Source organism: Talaromyces proteolyticus (assembly GCF_021365285.1).
Source record: "Talaromyces proteolyticus strain PMI_201 chromosome Unknown BGW36scaffold_9, whole genome shotgun sequence".
In the NCBI taxonomy this organism is placed as follows: Eukaryota; Fungi; Ascomycota; class Eurotiomycetes; order Eurotiales; family Trichocomaceae; genus Talaromyces; species Talaromyces proteolyticus.
Genome location: NW_025764285.1, coordinates 1,372,067 through 1,395,995, shown reverse-complemented (window position 1 = coordinate 1,395,995; position 23,929 = coordinate 1,372,067). Strand labels below are relative to the sequence as shown.

Here is a 23,929-nt window from a genome sequence, read left to right as displayed (position 1 = left end):
GCTTCGAAAGGCGTAGAATAGTAGGAGACCGAACTGGCTGTGGAGCGGAGGCCTGTTTCGGAGCAATGTATTCCGCCGCTTGCGGCAAACTGTAAGCTGGTCAGGTGACGTCCATTTCCGGGTGGTTTCCTTCTGCGTAAAGCTCCTACGCACTAGTCCAGTATGGGGATGGCGGCCCAGTCACGGGGTCTCGGCTAGCCCTCGCTAGGGCTAATCGTTTTGGGCTAGCGTGTGCCGCACCACACCTGGCCGCAAATTGAAGATTGTGCGCTGGCTTGTTCCGCTTGTTCTCCCGAAGCGACAGACGACGACACACGACAATCGCAACGACCGACATCTGACTTTTCCGGGTCAGCGTTGCCTTTTCAATCGACTTGTTTGTTTGCCCGGCTGCTCAGAGAAAACCAGTCAAGATGCCTTCGGAACAAGGTCACAGGCGTGAGTGAATGCCCTTTGGAAATGCCGATTCTCGATCGACAATTATTATCGAAGAGATGGCATGAAAACTGATCGCATTATGTATACTAACTTGCTGCAGTCTATGTCAAGTAAGAATTCCTCGGTTTAAGCGTTTGCAAGTTGGAAGCAGTTTTGTGTGTGCAAGGCAACGATGTCGAAAACTGCTGGGGGGATATACCACCATAGAAAGGAGTGAACAGAGGATTAACTTGGATATTTTCACAGGGGACGCCACCTGAGCTACCAGCGTGGAAAGCGCAACACCAACCCCAACACGAGTCTGATCAAGATTGAGGGTGTTGACGACGTCAGCGCTGCCAAGTGAGTGGGATCCAGTGCTGGGAATGAGATTGAGCATGGTTACTAAGACGACGTGTTTCGCAGCTTCTACCTTGGCAAGAAGGTCGCTTTCGTTTACCGCGCGAAGAGGGAGGTCCAGGGCTCCAAGATCCGCGTTATCTGGGGCAAAGTCACCCGACCACATGGTACGTCGAGGCCCGGCACTTGAACCAGAAAGAAGGAGGTAGAAAAGACGAAACAGACATACTGATACCAGTTTACAGGAAACTCCGGCGTCGTCCGCGCTCAGTTCCGACACAACCTCCCACCTCAGTCCTTCGGTGCCACCGTCCGTGTCATGCTTTACCCATCAAACATCTAAGTTGTCACTCGAGCAGGCCGAGGGGCTGTTTTATTTGATATGTGATCGGATTCGTTAAGCATATGCCTTTTTTTTGCAACCATTTCATCATACCACCACGCCGGATGTCATGAGGTGATTGATACTATGGGACGGAGTTGAAGGGCGGATTTCACATAATGCGACGTGGGAAAACCTTTCAGAGCCAGTCCACTGTCTTTCTATGCAAGAAAAAAATTACTTAAAGATACTCTTTGTCCGTCATTTTAATCTAATGATGGTTGTCTAACATTTTACGTGCTCAATGGGTCTGATTCCACCTGGGCGAGCATGATGTGTTTTGTCTAGAAGCATCACATTTTCCCGAAGTGTATCTGACGGTTGTATGTATTTGAATTTCATACAATTGAAAAGACGAGATTCATTCAATTTCCAGTAATCCTTTAAATAAAGAATTCACATGCAACTATTGACCAGTTGACAGTCCTGCAGTGTATGCATATGGTGGGTATCGATTACGACTGTTGTCAATAAAGTTGCCAAAAACATCAATCCTATTAAGAGAATTCTACAACTTTCCAAATGACTAGACTGGTTTCCCAACGGCTAGTATCTACGTCAATATCGATTATGCAGTATATCTATAACAGTTTATAACATGCTACGACTAGAGATTTCAAGCAGTTGATGTTATTGATAAGGCATTGGCCTGCACATGTTCAAAGCTCTTTTATATTCTGCTTGCTAACATTGAAATTTACCTTCTTAAAGAGATTTAGTCATTAAAACAGGACTATCTTCACACGTAGTCAATTGATATATCGCGTAGATACATGTACTACCGCCCCATTTTCTTTGGACCCGAATTCAACGATCTTTGATACATAAAATATCTAGGTAAAAGACACCTCCAGTCCCTCTGAGATCATTCTAAGGCTGGAGCTTACATCAATTGATATGTAAGAAAGCCCACCAACTATGTAGTATCCTGCCACTTCTTGGTAAATACTGGAGCCTTCGCTAATGTCCAAGTTAACCTCATTCTTCGAAAAAAGCAGCTTGATCACTGACGCTCAGTTTTACTTTGCTGAATGCAACGGTGGAATGCGATGGTTATTGTCTTTAGAGCTCAGATTGACTCGGTTTGTTGCAAGCAACATGCTCACTATCTCGTCGTCCTTATTGTCTAACGCATAAGCCAGAAGTGTTTGTCTACTGATATAACTATAAAAACTTTTCTCATCTGTGTTTTTGCCATGTCTAGTATTCTGTACTGTCCAGAAGCCACTGGCCAGTTCCGGGCTGCCGCCGGCTAAGAAAATCGCTCTGTTGAGGAGCGTAGTTATTAGGGGTGAGCCAATCTAGAATATTGTGATGATCGTAGGCATCTTGTCGTTGTCTCACATGGTGGATGTCTTTTTCTGCAATTTCAGATATATACCTTTTCACTTAGCCAATCGGCATGTGAAAGAAAAGCTGCCTGGAATATGCTGCCGCTACTGCTGCTGCATATCCATGCCATTATCATTCTTATGAGAATCGCAGTAGTCTGAAATCCCGCGGATCACAATGCAAATAAAATCGACCGGAGCTCCTGCTGCCTCCATTTCAAAGCAAAGCAAATCGTATTCTTTGCTAGATCATCCCGCAATGTAGCATCCTTTACCACTAACTCTCCAGACGCCATTGTTCCTCCATGTACAACAATAAAAGGCTCTTCATCTTTTTCCACCGGTTTCACCGGATCGCCGCCTCCGATGCCAACCAAAGCCCAAATTTTAAATCCGGGAAGGTGGTTCGCATTTGTGTGACAACAGTGGCTGTGGAAGCATTGCTGGTTACAGGAAACCCTGCAATGACGAAGTTATGCCCAGCAATGTTTCCCAGATTGCAAACGTTATGGTCACTTGGAGGCTGCTTGATGCGCTCATGCCTGTCGTCTAACATCAATAATGCGGCGATTTGCTCCACCTCCAATGGGCAGACCACCCGACTGTGTAGCCTTCATGATTCAGTTTCTTCGACATTAGATAGATCGGCTATTCGGCGTACGTGCTTCTACTGGTTTTGGGGTTATGATTATGATTCCCGTTCCCAAAACGCCTTAATATCTAGTATTAAAAGTGTCAGCATCAATCCAAAACCGGACAACCAGACGGTAAATATTACCAACACTAGAAGAAACCGGTATATAATAGGAGGATCCAAGTGATGACAAAACAGAACATTTGAAAATCGAATGGAAAAGGAAGAGAAACTTGTGGTCATCTAGCCTGATTGATGGGATCGAATTGCGATGGATCAACTTTGCTTTTTCCTGGAGGCAAGGCTGAATTTTTATTATCAGCCTCGTCTTATGTATATTAAAGGCGAATACCAACAAAGGAAAAATATTTCTATTTTGCATAAACAATAGTTAAAACTGGTTGGATTCAGTATCCCCGAATCACATTTAGCCTTGCTACTGTAAGCGCTGTGGCACTGTCCCTGCCGCCGTATTGGGCAGGCATCAGCAACCCAAAAGAGACCATATTATGGATTCCAAGAGTACAATCCAACAAAATTTTGTATAAAAGCTGTACATTTATTAATCCATATTCGATTTCAGCAACGTTAATTTAATAAAAAAGGTGTTTAAAGGGGTCAAGACCTGTTTGTAGCGAAGGAAGTTGGGATATTAGGGTTGGTAAAAATAACCCTAAACCCCGTTCTAGATATCAACTCGTCATGCCTAAAGATTCTCCCTCAATGAGGAACGAATATTCCATCCAGCTGTCGCTCAACAACATAATCCTCTAGTTATGCGCTCTAGAAGCCCGCTGGTTTTATTGTGTCGCTTTTGAAAAGGTGGACGATGAAGACACGATGTGCACATTTGCTATGTCACCGCTGAAGAAACTCATGAAAAATTGACTTTCGATTCAGAGATTACATGCATTAAATGAGTAGATTTGACTTTCTAAGTTGTAATTGAAGGCTGTTCTACGGCAACATCGAGGCATCTTTCAAATGTTGCTTCTTGTCTTTGATTGGTCGTGCATACCTCGGGCCCATCAGAATCCCGACAGAGAGCGCAAAAACAATGAGACTGAGAAGCTTACGCCCCTCATTGTGACTCTTCCGACCTCAAATTTTGAGACGAAATATTACTAATTAGCTTAAAACAACTTCTAAAATTAAAATGGCGCAAGTGCGACCGCCTCAACTGCCGGGATTCTCGATTGTTCTCGATGGACATGTTGCCATACTGGCGTATAATCGTCCTCAAACTGGCAATTCTTTGCATCCGACAGTCATCAATGTAGGAAGAACACTCTATACCTATATCCAATAACTGATATACGATGCGTCAGAGCCTTTATAGTGCGATGAAATGGGCGATAGCAGAGCCAGCTGTCAAAGTGATTGTCCAAACTGGGACAGGGAAGTTCTTCTCAACAGGTAATCTCACGCTCGCTATACTTTGTATCGAAGAGATTAATCACGGATATCTGGAACCATGCTGACATGGTCACAGGAAGAGATATGTCACCAGATACCCAGAACCTTGAGATAGACGAAGGTGTACGATTGTTCCGCGAACTCAACAGGCTATTAATTCTCTGCGAGAAGGTTCTAATCGCAGCCGTAAACGGGCCAGCAATTGGGTATGGCACTACCAGTCTTGCCCTCTATGACCTAGTATACTCTGTCCCAGAAGCCTACTTCTTCACCCCGTTTAGCAAATGGGCTTTATGTCCAGAGGGTTGCTCAACTGTTACGTTTCCAGCCATAATGGGCCATCAAAAGGCCGCGGCACTTCTGTTAGCGGGCGAGCATGTATCAGCAGAGGAGCTGTACACTGCAGGACTGATTACTAAGATTATTCGAGCAGGGTCGAACGAAGAGTTTATGGATGCTGTACTTAATGTTGCTAGAAGAATCGCTGGGTATATGCCTAATGCGCTGAAGGCCTCCAAGGCCATGTTGGATGCCCATCGGAAGACTGTGCTTTTGAAAGCTAATGACGAGGAATGCGATTGCTTAAGGGAGTTATTTAATGGTAGAGAGAGTAAAATTGCTGTGCTGGAGTTTGAGAAGGAACAACGAGCGAAGCGCGAGGCTAGGAATGGGTCCTCTAAGCTATAAAACGAAATTGGAGAAAGACACTCAACATTAGCCATAACTCTGACCATTTTCATAGGGACATATTCTTAGACTGCACAGGGTTTGTTTAGAATACCCTATACCACCCAAGTCGTCTGCATCACTATCAATGGTGTGAAAGTTATTATGAAAAAAATCATAAGGTGGTTCAACACAACAGCCAATAATTAAATTAAGGTTTACCAACAATTGTGTCCCTGAGAATCAATGACCTGAATTATTGGCTATGCATAGCTAGATAAGAGCCCAAGAGAAAAACAAAGGTTAAGCAATCTCAACAATATCGGTAGCGTGGGGATGATCTACGCAACGATTGTCAGTTCTCAACGATAGTCAGCCTCCAATCAATATTGGCCTCGATCAAGAGTAGCTCAAGTGGGGGATGTGAGACATGGATGGCAATCAAGAGTACCGGAGTTCACTGGGTCAGTGGTGGTCAGCCTCAGATCTACTGCCAGCACACAGGACAGGAACAGGGTTATCGACAAAGTCAATCCGAGCAGCGGCGATCTCTGTTGCGTCGCTGTGCTGCTATCCAGTGGGCGACACGTCGGTGTTCTGTGACGGTGGTGGAGCGCGTGGTGGATGGTGATGAATTGACTCGCAAGCTCACAGCTTAATTGTCGCGCGGACTGGCTGGTTGGCTCGCCACTGGGCGCCGGACCACCCGGAGATGCTGCATTGCGTGTGCGCTGTCGTCGCACAGGCTAATATATAACGCCCCGATGTGGTTATCGGGGACGATATATCATCATATATAAACAGCGCGACAAAACCAAATCTCCATTAGAGCAGTAGAAGATAGATGTTATAGCATCAGTTATAAGTCCTCCAATTTGCAACAGCAGGAAGCCACCAGCCACCCATCGCTCCTTCCCAGCCTCTGCCAGCACAGCCACACGGAAGATAGGCGCCTTCCCCACCACCGGCTGACATAGAAAGACATAAAGCCCAAAGCGGCTAGACCGGGCTTATTCTTGATTTGTGTTTCACTTGCTCGCCTCCTCAGGCTCCAGCGCCGCTTCCCTTCGATCTTTTATCTTCTATCTTCGATCTTCTGTCTCTATTAACTTCCACCTCAAGCCCGTCGAGTTCTCCTGCTTATCGATGCCTGCACATTGAGAGTTGCTGTCGACCACTCGCTAGACTGAAGACTCACACCACCCGCTAATCGTCGCCCCAGCAGCAACGGGCGCTACGCTCCTTCCGCCCAAGTAAGATTAAAAAATAGCAATCAACACTCCACACATTCCAATCGGTCCACTTTTCGCTACAGCAGACCGTGCCTGGCGACAACATCAAACAGCCGAGACGCAGTGCAAGGACCAGCACCGCTCCACAACTATTGTGGTTCTCAGCTCAGCAGCACTGTTCGCTCTTATCACGTCAAGGCGCTAAGAAATCAAGGCACGATCGACCAGACTAGTATTAACTACGACGACAAAGGAATAAATAAAAATGGCGACCCGCTATGATGACCCTCCCCTGCCATCTCCACCACCCTCTGCACCAGCTCGTCACGGTCGCGGATTCAGCTTCAGCGGAAAATCAGAGAAGTCGCATCGTTCCAGCGGCTCTGGACCTAAGCAATCGCTCACAGAGACGCACGAGGAGAAACTCCGCCGATCCTTGCATACAAAGGCCGATCCGACTCTCGCCATGAACGAGGCCCAGCCAGGTAGGTCTGATGCTCGATCGATAAACATCGCGATTACTGACCGGCGATAGCGGTGGTGGCTTTGGAAAAGTCGAATCTAGTATCACTCCGCGAAATATCACACAAAGATCATTATGGGAATGTTATCAGTATGACGCCTCTGTCTTTTGTTGCGATCAATCGCAAGTGCTGACTTGCGACTAGCTGACCCGGATCGCTCCAACCCAACCCGCCCTAGATTAGAAAGACCTTTGGAGACCATTCGGTCGTTTGAAGCTGCCATTGATGGCAGTTATAGCAATCGTCGCATGTCATATGTCACAGGTAGAGTGAAATTCGCTTATCGGCGTTATTGTAGCTGACTGATTACGCAGAAGCACCTTCAAACAGCCGACCAGGCAGTTACTATGGTATTTTCACCGGTTCTCAACTAAATGTACAAGTCTAATCAATTATTGTATAGGTGGCAACGGTGGTGGTGGCCATGGCTCCAATAATTACAGCGATACGTACAACGGGCGGCCGGCTAATTCGCGACCGGAAAGCTATGTCGACTATGGCGCCTCTAGTTCAAACCACTATCCATACAATCAGCACACCTCGCGAGCCAGTCGTCCGCGATACGGGGGCCGAATGAATTCCGATTATAACAACGGTGGATCCGGGCAACACTTCTACCCAAATTCTTCATATCAGCGATCAAATGACAATGTTACGGCAGGATCCGGGTCGGCCAATACAGATCAATGGGGGAACTCGACTGATCCGAGCTCAGTCAACAGCTCGTTTGATCGGTTACAACAACAGGCGCAATCTGCTCAGCAAAAGCAAGACATTCAACGACCACCGGAGACGTATGGCTTCAATGGGTTCCCAGCGGGGCCTCAGGTTGACACGTCCTTCCAAGCACCACCGCCTCCAGTACATAGACAACCGGGCTATGTGAATGGTGCCAATGGTTCCAGCGGCCACCCTCTGCCACCTCCGCCGCTGTCAAAGGACCTTAACCAGGGCGTGTCGAATGCACGAACCTCGTTGCGCAAGGCGGCGCCCAGCAACACGGCGCCTGCTGCGACGGCTAGCAAGCGGACGAGCTGGTTCAAGCGAAGGTTCAGCAAGAACGATTGATTGACTATTTATCTACAGATATGACTTATACCTAAGGACGATAATAAACGGATCAGCACGAATCGGTTGGGACACGAATACGGTCGGATGGGCGGCGTTGCAGGTTATATTATGCACATATTTTCTTCTCTCAACAGCTTTGTTATTTATTCAGGATTTAGTGGTATTACGATTGTATAGGTGTTATAAACTAATGTACGTGACGCACAGCTTCCACATTGCGTCTGGTCCAATGATACTTTGATCACTCCCAACATTGAATATGTAGTATAAACTCAATTCTTATTCTCGATTCGATGCTGTATCAGATATCTCAAGCAAGCCACGAAGAACAATGGAGAACAAAACCCCCAAAATAAACAGTCTATAACTTATTAATGTTTCCTCACTTCTTCCCCAGAATCTTGTTCTTCAATTTATCCGCCAGCCCTTCCACGGCCACCGATGATTTCTTCTTGTGGCTCTCGTCGAGGTGCACATTACCTTGTCCACCGCGCTAGACGAATCAGCACACATACGCACACGTAACTCTAGCAATTGGTAGAAGCACAACTCACCCCGATATGATAGTCACCATCAGAGCTATTCCGCACCGCCAAGTCCGGAATCACCTCCGCATCGTGGACGGTGCCAGGCGTCGAAGGGCGGATACGCGGGGAGCCGATGTTTCCTGCGCCACCACGCTGTTTTGTTTTCGTTAGCCCTATATCTCTCATATCGCAGAGAATAATATGAATTTGCAGAATGGATCACCACGAAAAGGAAAAGGTGAAAAAATGTACATACCCCGGCAGAATATGCGCCGTCGCCTTGGTCGCCCGTCGGACCGGAGCGCACGATTTCGCCGTCGACGTATTTGGTCGAGTCGGCGCCAATATTTCCCTGGCCTGGAGCAGGTTATTTAGTTAGTTTCTGCGTTTCTGTGTATTCAGTTGGAATGTGGGAGTGAACGAACCGCCGCGGCCGTGGGAGACGATAGGCTCTTTGGTTTCTTGGTCGGTCATTTTGTTCTCGGAGGATCAGTATCAATGGCAGCCGTCTTTGACTTCTAGGCGTGAGTTAGAAAAGGAGAAAAGGGCTGGGGGGAAAAGAGAGATGCTAGGTTTATATTAGTACCTCTCTTATCAGATAGTGCGGGGGTGACTTGGGTTTGGTTCTGTGTTAAGCCAAGGCCTAATGCGGTGGCGTCAATTGAAGTTTACAGCCTGGTTTAATTTAATATACAAGGCCGGGAGAAAAAGAAAGCCGCAGATGAGGCACGTCACGCAGGTCACATGGCAGCATAGCCATATGTCCGACCCTGCATGGCCAGGCTAGCCTCGCCATTGGCTCTCGTAACCACCATCCACGAGAGATTGTATGACGCCATCTACCAGTAGTTCCTGTACATCTGCTAGTCAGTTAGCAATTCTGCGGAAGGCAGATAAGATAAGCCAGTGGCACGTCAAGTATGGTGCACGCTGATTGGGCGCGCAGGAGCATGACTAAAATCGTGGGTTGATGGCATCCAGATAGGGCTGGCGCCAAGCCTTGGCAACTTCTTTCTCGTTGTCATTCCGTATTGCTCATGATATTATGTGTTGACTAATACTAATACTCAAGATGTTGCGAGCACCTATTATTGTATGTGTGTCTGCTGTGTGGTTAGCCCGTTTGATGCTTTGGTCTGGTTGCGGGGTTATTGCTTTGAAGAATTGAAGAGCCTGGCTGCCAGGAATATTCAGATCATATTTGAGGACCAGCCTTCTAATTGATCCATCTAAATCTTGCAAAGTGGGCTTTTTGTTGAACTGAAGCTTGCGAGTGGTTCGTGCCAGGGGTTTGCCTCGTTCTTTTTGGTCACGTGACCTTGACCAGGGACTGTCCTGATGCGGCAAAAGCGTGCCGACGCTAGCCATGTCCTCTCCAAGTCTGAGCTTGAGCTAATAGAGCTTTTTCTGTGACATCAATTACTCAGTCACTGATTAACAAACACATCCACACACATACTTATCATGTCAAATTGAATTGATCTGTCTTGCCATTTATATCGATAATATAATACGCTATCTACGAGTGTTGCACAATCCACGCCACCTTCAATTCTCTTGCCCCGCCAACTGCGACCATTTGAAGTCCAGCCTTGACCACCACCATACAATGGCAACGTACTCCTCCGTCGGCGAGACTCTCGCTCGCGAAAACCTCACAGATCATGCCACCGCCACCTCAACACAGAACCTGAACTCCTGGTCCGGCAAATACCGCGGGGTACATCCACATCCCCCGCCGCCGCCTACTCACTCACTAACTTCGACACATATAGGCTACCGTCGAAGACCTCGACCCTCCCCCGCCCTCTCCGTCTCCCCCAACGACTCCATCTCCTCCGCCCAGCTTGCCGCTTACGAGCGCGACTACAGCCATCTCACCGTGATCTCCTCGAGCACCCGCGCTCTGATCGGCTACCTCAGCATCCCACGCCTCAAGGAGCTCCTGCGTGAGGGCAAAGTCCAGGAATCTGACCCCGTCAAAGTCGCCATGCAGCGCTTCAACCGGAAACGCACAAATGTGTACCAGGTGATCACAATGGATACGCCTCTAGAAGAACTCGAGCGGTTTTTCAAGGGTCAGCCGATGACTGCGACTGAGGGCCATTCGACGCAGGGTATGGGCAAGCAGGATTTTGCTATTGTCACGGATCATTCGCGGAAGTTTGTGTTGGGGGTTGTGACGGAAGGGGATTTACAGGAGTTTGTGAAACGAAGGCCTGCATAACCATTTTCGTCTTCTTCATTTAAGGATAAGGATAAGGATGAATTAATTTGGTGTCATTATTTACCGCATTCAAAGGTTATTAGCGCGTCGCAGTATTTATTAGTATACAGTACACAAGTCTCGCTCTCTGCATAAGCCTCTACTGGCCCTTCTTCTCCTTCCTCTTCGCTTGATCTTCCTGGTCTTCTTGCCATGCGACGATGATGTATGCAATCAGAACCACATTCGCCACAACAGCAGCCGAAGCCCCAGCAAAAGTTGTGTTCCCTGTTCATTATCAGGCAACTGATTACTTGGTGCAAAAGTGAATGCTCTTACCTCTGAAGATAGTGTTGACACTTAGAAAGTATGTACCGAGCGGCGCGCCAATCATGGCCAGGCTGAAGGCGATGAGTTTGATGATTGTTTCTCTAATCAATCAGCATTTTCCATATTATAAATATTAAGAGCTGTATTAAGAGCCGTATAGTGGTGGGAAATAATACTAACCGTGGAACCGCAGGAGTGGTGTCTGATGGCTTCTCCGACACAGCATGATTATTATTATCGGCATCTTGATCGTTGTCGGTTGGCGCGGGGACCCGCATGTTCGGGCGTGATCGCCGGCCTGGGACTACCATGTTTCTGATTGATTTTTGATTTCTGTGTGTACTCGAAACAGTAGTGAAAATTGGTCGTTCAAGTGTTGATGGATGAATGTGATGACGATGATGCAAATCTGCTGTCAGTGGAGTACCCGCCATGCCAAGAATGTGGAGTCGTGGTGCTGATTGGCTAGTTTCCATACATGTATTGGCCAATCATTGACGGGGGTTATGCTCGTTGAAGACATGCTTAGACTTCAACTTCAGAAGTATCAATAATTCCCAGATGGTCTACCGGATTATGATGGGTGCTTGTCACGCACTCGAACGGGGTTCGAATCCCCGTCTGGGAGTCTTTTTGCCCTGTGGGTGATGCTAGAAGGCGATATTAGAAAGCAGGATAGGCTTAGGCAGTAGGGTGAATAAGGTTACTAAGCCTTACAAAGACTTACATATGCCAGTAAGGGAGATTATTAAGAATGAAATGGTCTAAAGTCATCTAAATAACAAGTAAATGGAGAAAAATGTAAGAAAAAGATGAGGTTATAAAGATGGAATTTATATAAAGCACCACTTTCTAATCATGGCGAAGAGGTTTGTTTCTCTTTCCTCATTCAAGATTATCTGAGCAAATATGGCCCTTGTGGCCATCCATGTATAATAAGGCCGGGTCCCTAGCGGGTATATCAATTGGTCATAGCTTGTAGCTGCATATAAACAATAAACTTGACTAAAGAAGAAGTATCAATAATGAATCTCAGAATAATATAACAGTCAGTCCGTAGTTGAGCCGAGTATTTACTCGCTCAAAAACAAAGTTACCGAATATTTACACATGCAACACTCACCTTGGTAAGTGGCAATCCATGATCAACCCAAGTGCATATGGTTGTAGTGATCATCGTTGTCAAACCAGACTTGCTCGTCGAACATAGATCGCCATATTGAAAAAGTCGTCGCTTGACGGAAATGGTAATTCATCATAATGATTAAATATCATTTCCCTAACACGTGAAGAATCCGGATCCGTTCTGGTATCAGGCAAATATTAGAAAGACTTCCCAAGAGAATAATGATATTAGCAAACCTAGCAAAATCATCTCCCTCAACTTCCGGATAGACCTTGTTCCAAATCAGAATTGCTGGTCGAGCAAGTTCGGTCACAATCTGCTTCACTGGTATGTTCGGAGAACATGAGAGCAAGATGGACGAGTCATCAACTATCAAAAATCCGTCGGGGTCGTCTACTATTTTTATTTGATATGCCTCCAGAGCATCGCTATCGGAGGACGTGTATATTGGATCCTGGGCATAGCAAGCAATATCTTTGTCGCTGGATCCCCTGGTCTTCTCCAGCAAGCTCCTCAATGTCAAAAGCAGCGCATGCTGAAACGCCGAGGCACGCTGTTCAGGCACTCCAGCTGCAAGGGCCATTGTGCCACACGCAAATCCAACAATCTTGTCGACATCTTGCGGAATATATGCTGCTGCTAAAGTAGCCATTACCTGCCGACAATGGTCACTTTCTTCCCAGGCTTTGATATTCTTTTCGAATCGCTGAATAGCAGACTCTTTAGGCTCAGATTTGTAGCCTGACGCTGGTTCCTTGGACCTCATATACCTAATGCTCGCCAAATGTGAGATTCGCATATTACAGTATGCCCGGTGCAGGTCGTCATTCCATTTGAATTCATCTTCAAGATGCTGAACTGCGTAAAACTGTATGCATGGTCTTCCCCTTTACCCAAGCCCCCGTATTAGCTATTCATATCTACAATTACTCGAAGGACCCTCTCTTACACTACATATTCTTTATCACGTTGTTGAGGGAAAGTCTTCCCCGTCTCGACATCGAAATCAACCCTCACACCATCCAGCCCGACCACAGAGATCTTATCGCCTTTCTTCGGGTTCTGATTGATCTGTCGATTAATATCTCTGATAGCCTCTTTTGTCAAAAATGGTTTGCTGGATGCGTGCCATTCTTTAATTTTGGAGATTGCTTCGGCGGCACTTGTTGGCATCTCGTCACCTGGCTTTCCGGCCCAGTGCGAGAATCCGCACCATAAATGTAGGTCGAGAGACATGATGAGAATGTTAAATGAACACCACTTGATTCTCCTGAAGAATATAACACTAGTTGAAGATGTTCTCAAAGAAGAATGTTATTAAATGTGAGCCTGAAGATTGCGGGGGTGCTGCCTGAACGGGGACCTAGCGCTACCTTCGACTGGCGATGGCGCTTATTTGTGATATATCAAATTAAAAGAAAGAGTCAAATTTGTCAATAAATGCTACAGTGTATTCAATGCATACTACTCTATATGAACCGTAAACCAGATACAGATACTCTAGTTCCACAGTATAATAGCTGGTATTCAAGTCCTACGGAGCTATGTGATCACGTAGTAAACGTGTCACTTTCTTCATGTCCTCGCGCAGTGATTTAATACCCCCCTTCCCCTCTTCAGGGCGTCCCTCATCTTCTTTTCGAAGAATTGTTCTGACAATCTCAACCAATCCAGCATTTTGTATTAACCCATGGGCATTATCTTCGCGCGTTCCGATGCGAAACTCCCGCGGCAGTCCCAAAACCGTCTCCATTCTTTCAAACATATTAGTAACTAACTGGATAATCACCATGGCTTGAAGATTTCCAGACTCTGTTTAGTCTCGATTATCAGTAGGAGTAACGAATTTCTTGATCTTTTAGATGAGAATCACGCACGGAGAGGGAAGTTGTCAAACCCATAGAGGCCCGGCAGCGGGTATATGGTACGATCTTCGCTTTCGGAAATAGCCTGGAGATACTGCTTAATATGCCAAAACAAGGCCACATGAAGCCGCAAAGTGTGTATATAACAGGTCAGAAATAAGAGAAAAATTGAATTGTCGAGCTGAGTGGGAATCTCTGTCATATTGTTGAGCTGTTGTGAGAAATCGGAAGATGGTGTATTATATTCGTGAGACATTTGAGTTCTTTCGGAGATATTGATCTCTCCTGCAGGCACATTGAGGGTGTGTTTTGGTGAAGATTGAGAAAATTTAGGGATGAGACTTAGAACATCTAAATAATGCTGTGTGCTGTTCAGTATATCCTCTAGCGGAGTTATCCCCAAAGAGGATGAAGAATTCCCACAAACTGGATCGATGAGGGTTTTGAGAGTTACATAGGGTGGTCCTTGAGACATCTGTTTGAGCTGTGAGACTAGACTGAGATTGATCTTGGAAAGCTCTTCCATGTAACCGTGCGTGCCGCCGATGGCGTCGCTTTTTGGGTTGGTTAGATCTGAGATCAAATTCTCCAGTGTTGAAGGCTCCGGGTTTCGGGTTTTTTTCGTGTCCATACAGCCCCGGGATATCACGGTTCTCCCAAGTGCTAGCTGAAGGTGTTAAAGAGTTTCCCAGTGTACTATCATTGGGAGAGATGAAGCTAATAGAAGTTGCACTGTAAGTTTGCCTTGCGAGCACATCTTCAGGTAACCAGTCAATGGGGGTAGAAACAGCTGGAGTACTGGGTTGACCATTATGCTGTTGTTGTCGCTGGCGTTTGCGAGATCCAAGCTCCCTGTCGTCTTTGGTTGAATAGTTGCGCATCCTGAATATCGGGCTTGTAATGCACTGTACATCTGCCTTTGTACACCGGTCGCAGCGATCGTCTGGGTCTGTACTCTCTCGAAGGCAGCGCAGCTTTTGGCTGCGGCAGAGATCACAAGCTGAACGACGCGATGACACGCCTGATGTAAAAGGCGGTTCGCTTTGCATTTTGCTGTTTTTGAAGAGATTTGTCGAATTCAGACATCAAGTCCGAATTGATGACAAAAGAATAATTGTTTCCTTTTCCTTTTATTTTTCTCTTTTTGTTTCAACCACGGTTACTGGTGCCGGTTGAAGTGATGCTTTTTCACGCTTCACTAGGCAGCCGTATTGGTTTGCGATGCACCTCAATGTTGATCCTTGGACTAGGAAGAGGATGCCTCAAAATATATTTGACCAGCATGTATCATCCTTTATATGGTTGGAATAAATTTCCGACCAATTGGGGAGTCAGCACGCAATGCTAGTAGTAATTATTTGCGTTGGTGATGTGAAATGTCAACTGAAAGCACAGAGCTACGCGCCTGCTAAATTGTCAGTCAGTTATACAACTTTAGTGGCATAGCACCCTGGAAGTGATTTACAATGTACTAACACCAAAAGGTCGATATACATTATGAAAATCCCGAACTATGATGTTTCTACTGTAGTACAGATTTAGTAATGGTTTTAACAAAAATACTTGTAACAAACCTGCTATTCTCTCTCCCAACCATACAAACTACCCCGCGACGCTAAGAAAGGTTGACATTTCCTTGGTGTCGGTGCCGGAGCTCTTTAACTAAAAGAGGAAATCCAATTCCTTATAGGAGATAGCTATCAAGCCACTTGTAGGGATCTCTCTTAGCTACTTCCTATGTAGAAGTTGCTGCCCAGGCCCAAAAATATTATATAAGCTAATAGATAACGCATGCTATCATTACAAAATATCTCAAACAAGAAATAAAAATGAAAAGATTTTGCAATGGTAGGGGTTTTATTTAAAACAGGTATCAGGACCTTCATAAATACTAGTCTCCTCGCCTAAAGTTTGGTCACCAGAGGATACCTAGGTAGGAGAGGCGCACAATAATAGAATAGTATATAGAAAAAGCTACAGTTGAAGGATCTTCAACCTCATTCTGTACTTGGTCGGAATGAGACTGACTTTTTACGAGATTGAAAAATAGTCTCGTCTCCAAGTGCTGTTTTAATAGATGGATCATAGTCATATCTGAAAATGGGTCGTTGAGCGACTAATTGTTGGGTTTCTCTGGTTTTCATCTGCTTCTTTTTCTCCCACCGAAATGTTTCTCCCCAGTATCGAAGTTGTGGATCTGGGCTGTTGATACATGCTTGAGTGGCCATAAATCTCTTATAATTCACAACAGGACCATTTTGAACTAACGGCGTCATGTCACTTAACCCAACGCTTTGATTCGTTACAGAGTCGTGTCTATCAAGTATACCGTTGTCGCTGGAGAAGGCTTTGCATCAAAAGATGGCAGAGACCATAATGGGATAAAATTGAGGCTTCGATGACCATTACCTATCCAGACAATATAATGGTGAAAGTTCCCGTTTGATCCACTTAGAACCTGCTGCACATGCTGGCACAGAATTCGACGCCATGGATATGAGGACTAAACAATATAGAAACGAAGGTATTGAGGCTCTCCATCGTCAGTTGTATAGTCATGATATCCTATAGATTAACCCACCTTTCGTTTTCTTGTTTGTGTCGCACTGCATTTAAAACTCCTTTAGATAACTGCTTCTTTTGGAGACTGAGAACTTCTGAACTTATATGAGAAATAAGTTTTTCCCCACCACGCACCCGCGTTAATATAAGTATAGTTTGCTGTAGAGTAATTATATGGGTGTAGAGCGCTATAAAGTGCTTTTTGTAGGCCTAGCAAGCTCTGAGGAGTTAGACGAGGGTGTAGTTTGCGGTAGGGTGAATTACTCTCCGCACCTATAAGCAAGCTTTATACGCGACCTCGCGGAAAAAATTAAAATGGCCAAAGATCACGAAATATCCTTTTTTGATTAATTCTATTCAGCTCCAGCTCAGTCAGATGCGGACCCTGCTTCATGAAAATTGACCCTACTAAATAAATAAAAAATCAACTAGCTCCCGGTGGGGATCGAACCCACAATCTCCGGATTAACTTTTGATAGAAGTCCGGTGCCTTGAGCCATTTGGCCACGAGAGCATACACGACTTTTTTCTCCCGTAATATGGTTCATTAAACAGCTCACCAATATAATTACTCCACCTCCATTATCTTTGTCACCCTAACCTTGCTCACTTATCAAAAATTGCTATAAGGAATACCTTCTTGGAGAGCTTTATCAATATCCCGGCAAACTTAGTACTACGGAGTGTCTCGAGGAAATTGGATGTTTTGCCTAGTAAGAATATTAGCAGCTTGATCGTATATGTCTTCAAGAGGGCTTTTGGAAAGACTTGTACTATTTCTGACAAGGTGAAATTCCCTATTGTAAGCCAAATCTGAGATCATGTCTATGCAAAGCCAACAGATCCATTGAGAATAGTTCATTACGTTAGGTCTAAACTCATGCCTCCACAACCCAATGGAACGAGGAGAGCAGAAATACATGGGTTGTTTCATAACGATGCCTTAAGATCTGTCTCCCAACTCTTTAGGTATACATACGTGCACGGTTCTTGCCCGCTGGATGGCAGAATCTTCCGAACGAAAATTAATACTGATGTATTTGGTGGTTGAGCCAACTAAAATGGAATCGAGAGGGTAATTGTATTAATTAAGAACGAGCTTGTATTGAAGGAATTTACGCATTATATATATGTATATATATATTTATCAGTTAATATCTATAGGATATAATATTGATTTTTAATTAGTAGTTTTCTTTTTTAAAAGGCTACCCTTGGGCCTGCAGAAGCACCTGAAGACTTTATGCGTGGATTTCGTTTTTGGTCAATCATTATTGGCCTTGTCATCTCAACACTTCTGGCTTCGTTGGAAAATACGGTCATGACAACAGCGGCATCGTATATTCTTCAAGACCTCGACCTGAAGGAAATTTTTATTTGGGTCACGAACGCTTTTTTTGTTTCTAGGTTAGTTCCCCACCGCCTCCTGCCCCCTGGAATTTTATATTGACACCAAGCAACGCCTTAACACCTTCATTTGGTCAACTATGAAATATATTTGGACGGATATAGGTTTTCATATTAATTATAGCCCTCTTTATTTTGGGTTGTGGCATATGTGGCGGGACAACGAATGGCGGCATGTTTATCGAACGTCGCCGCATTACATTCCTTCAATTGAACCATTAAAACTGAGGCCTGATACCGAGATTTTCGCATTTCCTCATGCTGCGCTTTTATCTTTCATATCACTAGACTGGGAATAAGACTACTGCTGCTCTTGTGAAAGCTATATACAAAGACAACCCGAATCTCGCCCCCATACAGTATTTATAGATGCCATTCGACTATTAGGAAGCTTCGGCTGGGTAGCAGACCGTAAATGGTTTAAGTAATGCCGGATGGTTACTTATCTCGATTATTAACTAATTTGGTAAGTCTTTGAAAAGTAATAATAGAAGATGTCTCAGTTAACTGTGTCACTAGGCATCGAACACGGAAATTATGGATCAAGTTTCCCGATATTCTGAAATAAGATACTAGTCTACACGCATTACTTGCAGCAGGCTTTCGTTATTCACATCCTAGATAGTTATTCGAATAAGAACTAGAAATTCAAATACTCGTTACGGTCCGGATGTAACATCGAGCCCCCTGCATATACATGTACATGCGTCACTTGATATCGATTGGTCAATCAAGGCTGTGTGTGTGAGATAATGCACAATGAGTATAGTAGATGGGGAAAGGCGGGCTGCTATAACAGAACGCTGACCAACTTCTCTAATACAAGTATCTAATATAACTAGTTCCTCTGACTCAAAAGTATTTCCGATTGATCGCTTTTCAAACTGGATTAAGCGAACCCACCACCTTGCACGATCATATTGGATGTTGAAATTTCTTCCGAGGCTATGAGTTATTATTATTATTATTATCAATAATAATCAATTTTTACGACCTTACCCAGCTTTAAGCCATGAAGGTCTCGTTTCAGTGGGCGCTAGGAGGCCGTACATGGGCCTAAACCCCTAACCCCCTCCCTCTGCCTGCCCCAAACTGGTGCCTAGCGTTATAACGTACAAACGAATTCCTCGCCCCAAGCCGCTTATATGTGCAGGGTGATTCAGGGGTCTTATAGAGGCCATTGGGGCCCCGGCCACCCTCCTGGAGGCTAAAAGCGTGAGCGTCGCCTACCGATGAATGACTGCCCAGAGCTGTCACCATTCCCTGGGACCCGGGGGGTTCCATGGCTTCCCACCTCCACAGGTCGGCCCTTCAGGCCTCCCTTGTGGCCTCCCACTGATGCTCTGGGGCCTTGAACGGCTATGACTTTCCAGATAATATGTGCATGTGGTGGATTTTCAGGGGCCAAAACCATAAAAATTTCGAAACGCCTGCCAGAATAACTTCGAATTCAATTACTTTTTATAGAAGCATAACTCGCTTGTAATAGCATCTTGTATAAAAATTTGAAACAACTTGGATCGAATGGGATTGAGACTATTCGCTAACCCGCTATAGTGGCATAAGCTTTCTCGGTGGCTGAAACTATGCATAGATCTCACGTGAGATTACTTCATAGCCGTAAGGCCCTTGCCAGGGGAAATGGCGAATGCAGCACTAGTTGGGTCAAGATTTGCAGCCGCTCACAAAACGGATAGTATCTTGTTGATCCTTCGGCTGTAGCGAATGAATTGCCTTTTTAGCCTATGAGCTTGGGGTCCGTGTTGACTTTGACAGGCCCACAACCTTTGCTATGACATATATACATAAATAGACTAGCGGCTCTACGATTCGATTCTATATTCGGCACCGTGAGCGATATTCTCGGTGAATATAGCTACATGTATGTCAGCTGGGGGTTACCCTACGACAACACCTATTCGGGGTAAAATAGACTGGGTTTTTGGGTTTCAAGTTCAATTGGAACTGGTCCAAATGTAACGTAAGGACCATTTGATGTATGACTTCATTTTTTTCGGTATCTATTAGTAGATATTTGGTCATTCTCCAGTCAAGGTTCGATCGACCCCGGTATCTATGGCAGTTGATATAAATCAACAATGACATTAATTTTAGCCCCTATAATGATGACAACCGTCATCAAGTATCTCCTTGATGAACCATATTCGCTGACGAATGAATACATGTATTTTTGTTAGGTACAACTCCACTTGTACACACATAGTATGAAGTGTTGTTCATGATCCTATGTAGATCACCTCCTTTGAAATTACTTTACGCGATTCTTGACAATTAATAGTAACAAAAAGTGGAATATACTCCGAATTAAAATTACTTTCAAGGATGAACGAGTCATCATCGTTTGTGAAGAAAGAGACCAAGTCTGAATGAATAGATCAATGTTAAGGAGTAGAAGAACTATAAGAAGGGAGCAGATTGCACTGTCAATCCATCATCTTCATCATCATCATCATTCTCATCGGAACAAAACAGTCCAACACTCCTTTTAAAACCCATTTATAAAATCTTTTGATTCTTTACTCTTTCAAAGATCAATCAAGTTCTTACCAATTGTCAAAAATGCTGTTCCCAAAAGCTCTTCTCTTCGCTGCTGCTGTCACTGCTTGGACCATCCCTGAGGACATTGGCGACGGCATTTACACAGTTTCTACCAATGACCAGGGTGAGACAGTCCACAATTTTGTGGCCAACCTCACAGCTGTACCTGATGCCGGGCCCAAGAGCGCCAAATTCCGCCGCCAGGGTCTCAGTGGTAAGTGAAAACTTCAGTACCTGCCCTCTTAGAAATGAAAACAAGCTTACCATCACGAAAGGTGCAAACAACATTCAGTGTTTTTATGATAACCTGAACCACGCTGATACGGATGCTGTTAACGTCAATATTGATAACCAATGCGGTAGTGGAGGCGTGCTTCAAGGTGACGGTTCGGAGAATGGACGGGATTTCTATGCCGTTCAGAACGATGTCGTGTCCTATGTTTGCAATTTGTCTGGTAACAAAAACAACTGCTATGCAAGTGAGCGACAGGCCGCCGATCGCTTGATCACTGCCGATTGCGGGTGGTATGCTTCTGGTGAAGATAACGCGCCTGATCGTAGCATTGTTTACGGCTATCAACCCAGAGATTCTGATTTCTGTGGACGTGGAATCAACGGAAAGTAATGCTTTTACTAAGGTATGCGAATTTGATATCTTCCATACGTCTACTGATATATGAGTGCCTTACTGAAATTTCTCAACAGAATGATGGATTCTTCTACGCGTGAAAAGGGGATATCGGTCTTCTACTTCGATTCTGGGCTTTCCAAGCTTCAAATTCAACATTTGTAGGCTTGGCTGGGCTTGATGTACAGATTTATTTTTAGCTAAATTGAATTGGATTTTACTTCTGCATTTATACTACTAAATCATCTAACTTTCCTGTCAAGGCTTTGCGTAGTCTGGTATTGTTCGAATTCTAGCTACTAGGTTCATGAGAGCCATGAGTTATTTCAATCTAAGTTCTTATGGTGTGAGTACCGGATATTGGGGCCACGTACATATCATCCTATAGTATCAGTCGGTAATTGAAATCGACGTCATGGGCATGTATCAGATTAGCATTGTATTTGCCAAAATTTATTGATATCTATATCAGAACATTACGATGGACAGTCACGATGACGAATATGGTTGACGTGAAGGTTACCTGGTGGTTGTTTTTTCCACCTCTCAACTAATACTCCATTCAAATTGTAGATATCAACTGGTGGAATGTGAACTCTTTGAGTAGCTATCGACAAACATTTTAATCACATATAGAGATTCGTTAAGCAATTTTTTCTTCCTGTTTAGCTTTTAAGAAGATATTCGCTCCAATGTACCTTCTCTTTCAAGCACTATATAGAAGCTTTCTTCTGATATTTGATCTCCTGTCCTTCGGAGAACTGGTGAGTTTTGGGCACATAACCCCATAATCTGACTCCTGAATCCTTCTCTGTTTCCAAATACGTGAGCTCCGTAGTTTCTGTGCCGCATGAGCGAGATAGGTTTGGAGATAAAATGGCATGTAGATGCCTTCAATATTATGGATTTGACTGGGGGGATAGTAGTTGACTGAGTTAACTAGAGAGTGAAGTAGAAAGAGAAGGAAATTTGAAAGAGGGCTCATGATGGTCATTTTGATACGATCCCAATAGCCGTTTCCGGGAATAGGCACATGTGGGCCCATAATGGTCATTTCTTCCGAATTGAAGTACCAGGCCGGGATCGCCGGTCGCCTTGATGATGATGAGATTAATAACGCTAAAAGGAAACAGATTATGACACGATACGCTGTAAATATTATGTGGGAATATGGATAGATGCTCATATTCATGCGTGGTGTGTAAGGCGAAGCTATCTAGGCTATCTAGTGTGAGCGTGCAAACGCTCAGGGCGGAGAGGGATGCTTGAGGCACCTAACAGGATCCCTGAAATATCAACAGAGAGCCGACATTGCCCCTTGATGTTCGAATTGGAGAAAGGTGCACTAGAACTTGCAAAATCGTCCTAGGTGTTACCCACGCGGTTGGGTTCCTTCGCGAACGAGTGCGATACCAGCTTTCCCCCATCGTCCTTTTTGTTGGAGAAACTCAGAGTAGGGAATGACTGCGATAATTGCAATTTAGCATTGTTGAAGGACAGTCAGCTGGAAGCAATTGCTGCGTCAATAACTTCTTAATGTACAAGGTCCCTACACTGGGCATCACGGTGTCTACCCGTCAGCCCATCGATTGATCTAGAGATGAATGTCGTCGTGGAGTTTCTTGCGACTTTCGCTCCAGCCGACTTTGATAACAATTGTAGGCATTTCGGCGGGTTTAGGCATTATCGTCAGGTCTGGCTCTTTCCTGGAGCTTCTGTAAGGGTCGATAAATGGAAATTCATCTAATAATTCTTATTAGATTAGCCTTACTCTAACTTGAGATGATAAATAAGACATATGATATAGAAGAAAAGATTAGTATACCAGGACTAGGCAGGATTTGAAGCCGTTTAGCGTCTTGAGTGGAAAGGAATCCCGCCACCCCCATTTGTATTGTATCAGAGATGAACTAAATAGAAGGAGATTCGCGGATCGGTATCGGCACTCTGAATCATTCATGATGCTTCCCCATATCTTCTGTATACTGGATGCAAATAGAAATCCTTTTTTTGAATCCGATTGAGCATTTCTCTGTAAGCTTGATGTGGGGAGCCAGTTATTCGCCAAATGAATGATTGTTTGGTTAGGAGCAACTGTCTGACAAGCTGGTGGTGCCGCTGATGTTGCTGCAACCAACTGCAATATAGCGGATAATAAAGAAATGCAAGGTTTCCACATAATGAGAGGCTGGACGAGCAAGAAAGACTCGCTAAATAGATAGCGATGATTCCTAGAACATGGGAAGGGACACAGGACTATAAATACTAATATTTCCGATAACCCTTTTAATAGTGATTATTAAATCACAATAACTACTCAGAAAGAATATTAAAGGGCCATCGATCTATCAATGTCAAGATTCCTGCTAATACCTGCAATCATAAAATGATCGACTGGATGGGGCCATAACCCTAACCCTAATTTAACCATTTTGCGACAGCTGTCAGCGCAATGTAAGCAGCTTTTTCTACCATATAGCGCAGATATAATATTGTTAATTTTACCCCTTAATTTTACGTAAAGCTTCCAAGCCAAAATGGTCACTTTTGCGAGTGTCCATCGTTAGATCAGCTTGCGTTGATGAAATCCATATAACACATCTAGAAACTTTTGGTCGCGATCATCAGTCCATGTGCCATTGCGACCGTATAATCATATCAAACATTTGAAGAACGCCCGAGCTCC

General features: G+C 44.6%; 8 protein-coding genes and 2 non-coding genes across 10 annotated transcripts; 6 read left to right on the top strand and 4 right to left on the bottom strand.

Annotated features, from left to right (window-relative positions):
• Positions 1–413: 413 nt before the first annotated feature.
• BGW36DRAFT_430061 (60S ribosomal protein L35Ae) lies at positions 414–1,120 on the top strand (the record flags this gene model as incomplete). Its single annotated transcript, XM_046220787.1, has 5 exons — positions 414–438; positions 539–548; positions 685–780; positions 844–944; positions 1,023–1,120. 5 exons carry the CDS (start codon positions 414–416, stop codon positions 1,118–1,120), a joined length of 330 nt encoding a protein of 109 aa, XP_046069707.1.
• A 3,160-nt stretch (positions 1,121–4,280) lies between these two features.
• Positions 4,281–5,227, top strand: BGW36DRAFT_300460 (ClpP/crotonase-like domain-containing protein; the record flags this gene model as incomplete). Its single annotated transcript, XM_046211627.1, has 3 exons — positions 4,281–4,400; positions 4,453–4,540; positions 4,617–5,227. The coding sequence occupies 3 exons, from the start codon at positions 4,281–4,283 to the stop codon at positions 5,225–5,227; spliced, it is 819 nt and encodes a 272-aa protein (XP_046069706.1).
• Positions 5,228–6,284: 1,057 nt separating this feature from the next.
• BGW36DRAFT_214605 (uncharacterized protein) lies at positions 6,285–8,396 on the top strand. Its single transcript, XM_046209958.1, has 5 exons — positions 6,285–6,923; positions 6,974–7,051; positions 7,107–7,226; positions 7,280–7,312; positions 7,366–8,396. The coding sequence occupies exons 1-5, from the start codon at positions 6,704–6,706 to the stop codon at positions 8,028–8,030; spliced, it is 1,116 nt and encodes a 371-aa protein (XP_046069705.1). The 5' UTR covers positions 6,285–6,703; the 3' UTR covers positions 8,031–8,396.
• BGW36DRAFT_214652 (uncharacterized protein) lies at positions 8,223–9,139 on the bottom strand. The gene is made up of 4 exons (XM_046209959.1): positions 8,986–9,139; positions 8,817–8,917; positions 8,588–8,713; positions 8,223–8,526 (listed from the first exon to the last, which is right to left on the bottom strand). Exons 1-4 carry the CDS (start codon positions 9,032–9,034, stop codon positions 8,416–8,418), a joined length of 387 nt encoding a protein of 128 aa, XP_046069704.1. The 5' UTR covers positions 9,035–9,139; the 3' UTR covers positions 8,223–8,415.
• Positions 9,140–10,169: 1,030 nt separating this feature from the next.
• On the top strand, positions 10,170–10,897 carry BGW36DRAFT_384207 (putative cystathionine beta-synthase; the record flags this gene model as incomplete). Its single annotated transcript, XM_046216768.1, has 1 exon — positions 10,170–10,897. The coding sequence occupies one exon, from the start codon at positions 10,170–10,172 to the stop codon at positions 10,785–10,787; it is 618 nt and encodes a 205-aa protein (XP_046069703.1). The 3' UTR covers positions 10,788–10,897.
• Positions 10,898–11,471, bottom strand: BGW36DRAFT_345941 (uncharacterized protein). Its single transcript, XM_046213211.1, has 3 exons — positions 11,277–11,471; positions 11,106–11,197; positions 10,898–11,054 (listed from the first exon to the last, which is right to left on the bottom strand). Exons 1-3 carry the CDS (start codon positions 11,405–11,407, stop codon positions 10,927–10,929), a joined length of 351 nt encoding a protein of 116 aa, XP_046069702.1. The 5' UTR covers positions 11,408–11,471; the 3' UTR covers positions 10,898–10,926.
• A 180-nt stretch (positions 11,472–11,651) lies between these two features.
• On the top strand, positions 11,652–11,724 carry BGW36DRAFT_t51. Its single transcript has one exon. It is a non-coding gene; the product is annotated as a tRNA-Asp (tRNA).
• A 554-nt stretch (positions 11,725–12,278) lies between these two features.
• On the bottom strand, positions 12,279–13,458 carry BGW36DRAFT_430055 (uncharacterized protein; the record flags this gene model as incomplete). Its single annotated transcript, XM_046220786.1, has 3 exons — positions 12,279–12,402; positions 12,459–13,109; positions 13,172–13,458. 3 exons carry the CDS (start codon positions 13,456–13,458, stop codon positions 12,279–12,281), a joined length of 1,062 nt encoding a protein of 353 aa, XP_046069701.1.
• Positions 13,459–17,079: 3,621 nt separating this feature from the next.
• BGW36DRAFT_t48 lies at positions 17,080–17,163 on the bottom strand. The gene has a single exon. It is a non-coding gene; the product is annotated as a tRNA-Arg (tRNA).
• A 3,473-nt stretch (positions 17,164–20,636) lies between these two features.
• Positions 20,637–21,240, top strand: BGW36DRAFT_430053 (uncharacterized protein; the record flags this gene model as incomplete). The annotated part of the gene is made up of 2 exons (XM_046220785.1): positions 20,637–20,829; positions 20,891–21,240. 2 exons carry the CDS (start codon positions 20,637–20,639, stop codon positions 21,238–21,240), a joined length of 543 nt encoding a protein of 180 aa, XP_046069700.1.
• Between the last annotated feature and the right edge of the window lie 2,689 nt (positions 21,241–23,929).